This window comes from Elaeis guineensis, chromosome 16, assembly GCF_000442705.2.
Source record: "Elaeis guineensis isolate ETL-2024a chromosome 16, EG11, whole genome shotgun sequence".
Taxonomy (NCBI): domain Eukaryota; kingdom Viridiplantae; phylum Streptophyta; class Magnoliopsida; order Arecales; family Arecaceae; genus Elaeis; species Elaeis guineensis.
The window spans coordinates 24,356,514-24,365,258 of record NC_026008.2 but is presented as its reverse complement, the minus strand read 5'-3'; the positions used below and the strand labels follow the sequence as shown (position 1 = coordinate 24,365,258).

At 39.6% G+C, this 8,745-nt stretch overlaps 1 protein-coding gene across 1 annotated transcript; it reads right to left on the bottom strand.

Annotated features, from left to right (window-relative positions):
• Positions 1-486: 486 nt before the first annotated feature.
• On the bottom strand, positions 487-8,612 carry LOC105060630 (bifunctional pinoresinol-lariciresinol reductase). The gene is made up of 4 exons (XM_010944417.2): positions 8,249-8,612; positions 2,089-2,329; positions 1,416-1,619; positions 487-888 (listed from the first exon to the last, which is right to left on the bottom strand). The coding sequence occupies exons 1-4, from the start codon at positions 8,576-8,578 to the stop codon at positions 725-727; spliced, it is 939 nt and encodes a 312-aa protein (XP_010942719.1). The 5' UTR covers positions 8,579-8,612; the 3' UTR covers positions 487-724.
• Between the last annotated feature and the right edge of the window lie 133 nt (positions 8,613-8,745).

Genomic DNA, 8,745 nt, shown 5'->3' with positions numbered 1-8,745 from the left:
ATGAGTGAGTAGACATTCATGTGACTTCTCGTTCTTGATCATGCTCAGTACCGTTGTTCTCTAACAACCACATGTACTCTCGCTCTAATGTCCCCACACTATAGACTCAGGATTCGTTTACTCAAAAGGAAGCGATCTATACACCAGCCTACTCGGATAAATCACCGTCTCTGTGATGATCATCAATTGGGAGTTTTTAAGAATTAATTTATAATGCCAAATATCTTAAATTCTCAACTCTTGAGAATATGTGTCATTGACTATAAACTCCATAGATGATTTTAGAACATATTACTCTAGAATGGATATAATTCACTATAATTTTAATTTTAATAAATCAAGCACAAACTTATATCTTAAAAAATTATAATGTGTCACCTAATAATTGACTTTTTAGGTCACATATCTAACATCTACAATACTATGCGCCTGGCCAATGGAGATGAATAAATTCTAGTATATATCACTCTAATTGGATAATAGATGTGGAGAGAAAATGATAATCATTATGTTACTTGTCGTTACATCACTTCTTATGCCATACAAGAGGACTTGAGAAGGACTTATATAGTTACACATTGTCCCTTGTGTCCCCTTACATGATGCATTTTACCATCCCAAAAGATATAGCTACTAATTAGGCTACATAGAATTTTGATTGACAATACTTGGAAACTCCAAGAGGCATATTCATGACTAATACAATAGCATAACTGCCTTTATATTACACATATTGTTTAAGGTAATCTTTCACTCGAGTGTAGACGACTTCTGGATACAACTGAGAAGCCTCTTCCCCTTCATCTCCTATCTTGAAATTTGTCAAACAACCTTCATAGAAAACATGGTAGTAATGCCCAAGTCCTACCTGTGAAGCATAGTCTTGACCTGGAAAGGTGGTATAGAAAGCAAGCAAGCTATAATTTATGCAAGGCACAAGAATGATACCAGTAATCAAAAACCGTAGTTACAAGACTGCAACTGAGTAGTACAAACTGCATTGCTCCAATTTGGGAATTGTTGTCGCATTGAAGATTGTTAATCCTATGAATTCTTCAACATTTCTTCAATTTCTAAGTATTTTTCATGAAGTGTGCCTATAAGACCAATTTCATATGGTCTTCCCCCTCCTTAATGATGAAGATATAATTCAAAATAAGAATATCAATATTGAAGGAATTTTTCCCATGTAAAACGTTGAGTGCATGATACAAAATTTTATTCCATCCCGTCTGATTGTCTATTGAATCCCATTGGCTATGAGTTTCAGTATATCGTAGAGTCCAGTTACTTATTGTGCTGATGAATTGATGGCTTAAATCACTAAAGTAGTTCTTTGCACTGCTATATTGTCATCAGTAAAATCATAATGCTATAACAACTTCTGATTTCTGTTAATTTACTTTTAATGCTACCTTTAATATTGGTGAGAAAGTCTTCCTCTGAAATACTGCTCTTGCTTAGTTCTTTGCCAATGAGCTCCTCCCATGCCTCAACTACTTCCTTTTGTGAGAGGATGTTTTCTGGTGGCCGGATGTATAATGTTTTGTTGAGCGTGCGGGGGTCATCGATCGTCTTGATGGTGTACATTGCTATATCGTCCTCCTCAACAAAAATTGCTGCCAAAAAATCAAATGGGCATTAAAGAATCCTCAACTGGAAATCTCAGTTTTCTGGTTTGTTTTGTAGGCCTTCATCTCAGTGAAAATAAGTAACCTCTATCCTAAAAATTTGAGGACATTAGAAATAACAGTGTACTACTTGTTACGCCTGGAGTATAGATCCCCTACGGTGCATAGTTTGCACTACAATATCCAGTGCAATGCTCAATGGCCACTACCAAGAGATGGATGGCCATCAAACAAGACCGCCATGCCTTTATGTGTCATACATGGTGTGCCTTGTTTGATGATCATCCATCTCTTGATAGCGGCCATTGAGGGCTGCACTATTTTTGCAGTGAGGATCCTAGATCATTATGCGTATCTAACACTTAACATACCATTGCCATTCTATTTAACAGTGGAATGAGTAAAAAGAGGATACCTTTAGAGAAATAAAAAAAGGTGGGGAGACCTACCACCATACCTTTCACATTGCCGTCTCCAAGCAAGCAGACACCATCTCTTGATGGAATGATATGCCCTGGTTGGCATAGGCCTCCAACAAAGTAAGCCGCAAAACAATTAGCAGAGACATAGGTGAAGGGGATTCCAGCATCCTCTATGGCCTTTCTCACCACCATTTTATCATCAAACGCCACTCTTCCAGGGGCTATTGCATGACCCATCCTTGCAGGATCTATCCCAAATTCTGAAGGCAAGAAGCGCTGCAAAATATGTTGTCTTACATGTGTCTAAACCCTCAATTGAGCTCCAGAATGTAGTCATAATTTGTGTGGCATGGTGCACTCTTTGAGAAATTTTTAAAGAAGCTAGTAATGCAACTATAACGTGGAATTTAACTCTTCAAAATTTCTCCATGACTTCAGATAAATTCATGTGTTGAAGCAAGATTAAGGGCATGTGTGAGTAATTTTATGATTTCTTAAAATAACACAAGTGTCATGTCATGTTTTAGAACCCAATGTCAGCAATTTTGATTTCAAATGGCTGAAAGTAGAATGCAAAGGACTGCTAAGAAGCATAATTAATTTCAACATCTTCAATCAGACGCTCCCAACAAACCAAAACTACCATATAGCTAACAGCAAGTAGTCTCTTCGAGTCAAATATCTATTAAACATCTATTTGAAACTCATCTTCTTTCTTTTTGAGTAACTAGGAGGAAAGGATGATTCCCTCAAGATATATATTAGATAGATAATATGGTATTTACAGTGTCTGTATTTACAGTGATATATACATAATGTTTTGAAGAGTTGATGGTAATGTATCAACAGATTGAGCGGTGGATGTAATGGTCAAGGATTCTGGTTATATATACAAAAATAATGGCAGCAGAGGGTGATCTCGGTCTGAAATTTTATAATCTGGAGGCAGAATAAAAGTATCCTATTTGCTATATTTGTACCCGTCAGTGAAGAGCGTCGACTTGTTAAACGAAAACTTTACTGATCGGTCCCGGTTGAGGACAAAGGAGGATTTCACTAGAATTAACCGATATGTTAGCGCTTTCTTTCTTCGTTGCTTGCAGGATGGCTGAGGAAAGCTTCTTCATATGAAATCTCTGCATAGGATTTTTGATTCCGTCTTCCTTCGAATCGTAATGTGTCTAGTCAGTGAAGAGATGAGCTATTTTTCTTGCCGTTTCCAATACCGAGTATGCTTCAAAGCGAAAGGTCCTGCTATTTCATTCCTTCCAAACCATCCATTGAGTAGTGAGAAGAAGCGATGCGAATGCCTTACCTTATTCTTTTTGAGACCTGAATAGATCCACTCTATCCAGATTTGAGGGATATGCTTAGGTAGAGGAGGAACACTAGTAAATCTTGTAAGTGTTGACCAAGAGGCGGTGAAATATGAACATTATAATAGTAAATGTTCAGTGGTTTCATCTTCTCTGTAACATAGTATGCACTGCTTTTCAACTTACACACCTTTTTTAGCAGATTTTCTGCAGTTAGAATTTTATTCTGGTAAATTAACCAGCCAAAAATTTTCACCTTTTCGGGCAATGTTAATTTCTCCATGAGCTGATTAAGAAAGAACAATGAGATGTTGTCAAAAGCTTTTTCAAAGTCAATTTTGCAAATGATACCTTTCTGCTTGAATCTCTTTTAATATGATACAATTTCGGCAGCTGTTGTGTAGCACTCATGTATCGTTCAATCCTTGATGAAGGCAAATTGATTTTTTGAAATTAGAGAGTTAATAACTTCTCCAAGCTTTGTAACAAGCACCTTAGAGAAGATTTTAATTATACTCCCCTCTAAGCTGATGGGCCGAAAGTCTCTAACATCAGTGCATTCCTTCTTCTTTGGAATAAGCACAATATATGTGTTATTTATTCAAGATAAGTCCAAAGAAGAGCTGTGAATACTTTTGAAAAAGCTAAGAATAACATATTTAATGTGCTGCCCGTGTTTTTGAAAGAAAGATAATGGAAACCTATCCGGATCAGGCGCCTTGTCTTTTGCAAGGTTAAAGATAGCTTCTTTTATTTCTTCTTCGGAAAAAGGTCTCTCAAAAGATCTAAGGTCGATATTATCAGAGTACAGAGATTTCCAGTCGGCTGCCACCAGGGGGTCTTCAACAGAATCTAGTAGTTTAGTGTAGTAATCTTTAAACGCCTTGTGTATACCCGATTGATCATTATACAGGTTACCATCCTTCTGAATTGAATCTATATTATTTTTTCTTTGTCTGTTGGAAGCACAAAAATGAAAGAATTTAGTGTTCTTATCTCCATTTGTGAGCCACAATTGCCTAGATCTCTATCTCCAATATACTTCCTCTTGATAAAGCAATGTCGGAAGCATATTTTTAAGTTTTGGTCTTTCATAATTCTCTTCATCAGTCAAATTGCGGTCTTCTTCGATGCAATCTAATTCGTTAATTTTCAACTCTCTATCCTTCTTTCGATTCCAAATATTTCCAAAGATTTTCTTATTCCAAGCTCCCATTTGAGAATGTAAGTACCGAAATTTCAGTACAATTGCAGAGATTACATCTTGTGATGTTGGTGCAGCGTCCCACAAAATCTCAACCTGCTTGTGGAAGTCTGGATGCATGTACCATGTGTTCTCAAGCCAAAAAGGCTTGAAAAGTTTTGACCCGGGTAAAATCTTTACAGAAAAAGCAATTAGGAGAGGTGTGTGGTCAGATGTGGTATATACTAGTGGGGAGAGTGAAGTCTTGAGGGGAATGGTTGTGCCATTCTACTGAGATGAAGCATCTGTCTAATTTTGCCAAGCTAGCATTCTGTCGAAAATTAGATCAAGTGTACTTCCGGCTGGGAGAGTTGATCTCAATGAGTTTCAGTTGGAATAAGCAGTCATTGAATTCAGCAGAAACCATTCTGCTACTGGTTGCCCCCCTTCGGTCAATGCTGAAACGAGTAACATTAAAGTCCCCGAGCACCACCCAGGGACCCAAGAAGTTCGACTTGATGAAATGGAGTTCATCAAAAAGGTTATAGTGATCGTAACGATGGTGAGGGCCGTAAACATTGGTGAGGGACCATTTGAATCCATTATTAATCGAAGTGAAAGAGGTAGTGATGCAGAAGTCCCCCGTGTGAGCAGGAGCTCCAATAACAGAGGTTGGGTCCCAACAAGTTAGCAAACCGCTAGAAGATCCATTGGCAGGTTTGTAATGCCATTCAGATAAAAATATGCCACAGGTAGATCTGACGAGTGAAGGATTTATATTCTCCAACTTAGTTTCTTGAAAACAAACTAATGTGCATTTGGACTGTTTGACTATGTTTTTAATAATTTCTCTCTTCTTTCGGTCTACCCAATCCTCTGACATTCCAGAATAATATTGTCATAGAAGATGAAGAAACAACAACAAGTAATAGGAAGTGAGAACATAGATGAAATTAAAGTACTTCAACTGTGGAGGATTTCTTGCATAGTAGAAATAAAACAGCTTGTGACCAAAAGTTAAGCAAACATAATTGCCTAGATTTAGAAAAGCTAACGGCTGAATAAGAACATGATTAGAGGGCCGCGAAGAACACCAAAAAGTTGCTACCATTGCTGATGCTGACCAAAAACAAGCTGTTACCATTACTGGGGCAGATATAAGGGACCTCCACACCATTTGCAGGCACTAGACAACATTTTGAGGAACCTTGGTGGCTGCAAGGTTCCGGCACCTTAGGAGCTCCATCTGGCGGAGCTTCAGAATAACCCCTTCAGTGGAAACTGTGACACCACACAGTTTGGAGTACTTGATGATCTCTACAGGAGTGAGCGAATTGATGAAGAGCACATCTTGGTCATTCAAACTGCTGTTGATGAGACCAAGAGCTTTCAGTTTTTGAGCCCGGAGTCTCGGGCTTCGCCTACAGGGATTGAAAGTCGAGGGGGAGTTGAGAGGTATCTCGTTAGAGTTCTTCGAGAGGGCTGACATCAATATTGAAAAGACTATGGAGACAGGGATAGGTTCTAGGAGCGAGGGAGTGACCATTTTGATAAGAGGTGAATGCGTTGGAATGGTCTCAATCATGGTAGGGGCCGTAGTCTGTACGAGTTGTGTTTTTGGGGCAGTGTGAATAGGAGAGTAGACCAAATCATATGGAAGAGAAATTTTGAATTTTGAAAACAGGATCGACTGGTAGTCGTTGGTGACGGATCAGAAGTTAGATGATGAGGTGTTGGGGTGGTCATTGGTGATGAGATGCACTGGGAGGGGATGTTTGAGGGATACAAAAAGACTAGGTGTTAGGATGCGGAGAGTATAGGCTTGAATGAGGTGGTACAAGGTGGTTGAGAGGTCTAAACCTTTGTCAGAGAGTAGGGATGAGCTATCACCAATAGTTCGGGACTCAGAGTCTTGGTGCCGCCGGCGATCGTCGGCATCGGGCACATCCTTTATAGAAGAGGCGGATCTAGGTTGCTAGAGATGGAGCTTCCAGGCACCAGGAGATTGATTCTTACCAGGAGAGCCGAACTAAAAGTTGCGTTCGCTCTCATCAAGGTCATCGAAGTCTTCATCGTTGGAGGATGCTCCATCAAACGGTGGGAATTCGAGCCTTGCGAACTTGATGGTAACCCGAACCGCATACATTCGAGGACTGATCGTGACATGAAGTACTCAGGAACAGCTGTGGGATCCTCATAATAAAACTGGATGTCGAAACTTGTAATATCGTCTCACCGAAGGCTTGATCTGCTGGCCCGAAAAGGGTATCCAAAACTGAAAATAATAGTAGCTACAGACTCGGCATTCCAGCATATTAGAGGAAGGTCATGGAGAGAGGCACACACCTTGTAACAAAGATTATGAGTCCTGGCTCCTCTGTGTTGATCCCAGGGGCTGACCACAAGCGAGAAACCTTCCCCACAGATATGGCCCATGAACATGAGGGTGTGGATGACCTTCCTGGAAGGACATGAGACAAAGAAGTGGTTTTCCTCCTCTAATTGCTTGGTGGACCCGGATCCTGACACCTTGGCGGCATGGGCGAGGGTGGCAGCAACGTCATCGACCTTAATTTTTCTGTCGAAAGATTCAACTGAAGCGACTCTCTCTAGATAGTTGGAAATCTCTGTCATCTCAGTGGTGATTGGTAGGAAGCATTTAGTAATTCGGTGGGTCTGTGATTCCGGATTCATGGGTTGTTAAGGGGGGGTAGATGATTGTAATGGAGGTAAGGGATTTATGTGAGAGGAAGAGAGCGAGGAGTTATGGGTGACCGGCCGAGGATTTATGAGGAGGAGGAGTTTCTCCCTCTGAAACTCCGGGAGTTTCTCTCTCTGAACTGCATCGCCTCTTTTGAAACTCATCTTTTTTCGAACAGCTCTCTCTCTTAATGCCATCTTTCCATCGGGGCTGTCCTTGGCAAGGGTCAAGCCATGGTCAAGCCAGCCCCCCAACCCTTTTACTTATATACATATTTTTCCCCATTAATAAGTCTGGGTGGCTGAGCCTCCTTTCTCGCTAAAAAAAAAAAAATGTAAGCAATTTTGCTAGGAAAAGCCTAGCTTTTGCTAACCAGAAAACGCGTAGCTACCTTGTGGGTTTATATAATTGCTATACACATATACATACTTATACACACCGATCCCAATCCATGCATACATCACTAATTTAAGCAGTCTTACATAGACCTGGATACAAAAATCAGATTCAGATATGTATCCAAGTATCTGGTTTGGCAAAAAAGAAAGAAAACGAGACATAAAGATATTTAGGATAATTATAATTTAACTAAATTATGTATTTACATATTTAAATATTATTTTATTTGAATTTGGAAAAGAAATATTAGAAATATATTATTTATTAAGATATGTTTCTCATTCATTTTTGCTGATCATTGAAATGAATGTTACTTGTACCATCAAAATGGAAGGTCAAACTTATTATTGGAAGATCAACTTTCCATTAATCTTTAAAGATTACATCCGCAAAACTTTGTAAGTAACCAAATACCTGATACATATATAGCTTGAATATATATTCACACGGATTTTGAGAGGCAGGTATGAGCATCCTCATAACACAAGATTAAGGTATAATATTTTTTCCTTCTTTTTTGTTGCTTTTATATATAGATAGAGAGAAAATTCAAGGCCTTTGCAATTTTTATATTAATAAACATTTGGGGATCTTACCTTGATGTTTCCAGCCTGTTTTATTGCGTCGACAAGCTTGAGCTGAAGGAGGATTTGGTGGCTCCTGATGTGCACGCCAGATATGGCACATACGACCACATCTACTTGTTTTACGGCATCCACAAGGCTTCGGTGATCAGAAAAGGAGCCCTCGACGAGGTGAGCACCTTGTTTCTTGAATGACATGAGCATTTGGACCTTGTCGATGTCCACACCAATCTCCCGCCGGTGGAGGACATAGGTAGGATGCCCATAATCCAAGCTTGCTCTCACAATCCTCCTCCCCAAGTATCCAGTTCCCCCTACCACAAGAACCCTGCTCCTCTCCATCTCTCTCTCTCTCTCTATCTCTCTCCCCCCCCCCCCCCCCTCTCTATCTGTCTATCTATCATGGAACAAATATATATATATATATATCTCTTTAATGTTGTATTCTGTGGAATCTTTTGCAGTACTCATGCAGGCATTGGTTAGAAGTGAAGCTTAAAGGATGGTCA

Coding starts and splice junctions, on each gene's coding strand:
- LOC105060630 (XM_010944417.2), bottom strand. CDS start 8,578: ATGGAGAGGAGCAGGGTTCTTGTGGTAGGGGGAACTGGATACTTGGGG. Junction 1,620..2,088: donor TGGAGACGGCAATGTGAAAG/GTATGGTGGTAG, acceptor ATTTTTTGGCAG/CAATTTTTGTTGAGGAGGAC. Junction 889..1,415: donor CTTTCTCACCAATATTAAAG/GTAGCATTAAAA, acceptor CCACCTTTCCAG/GTCAAGACTATGCTTCACAG.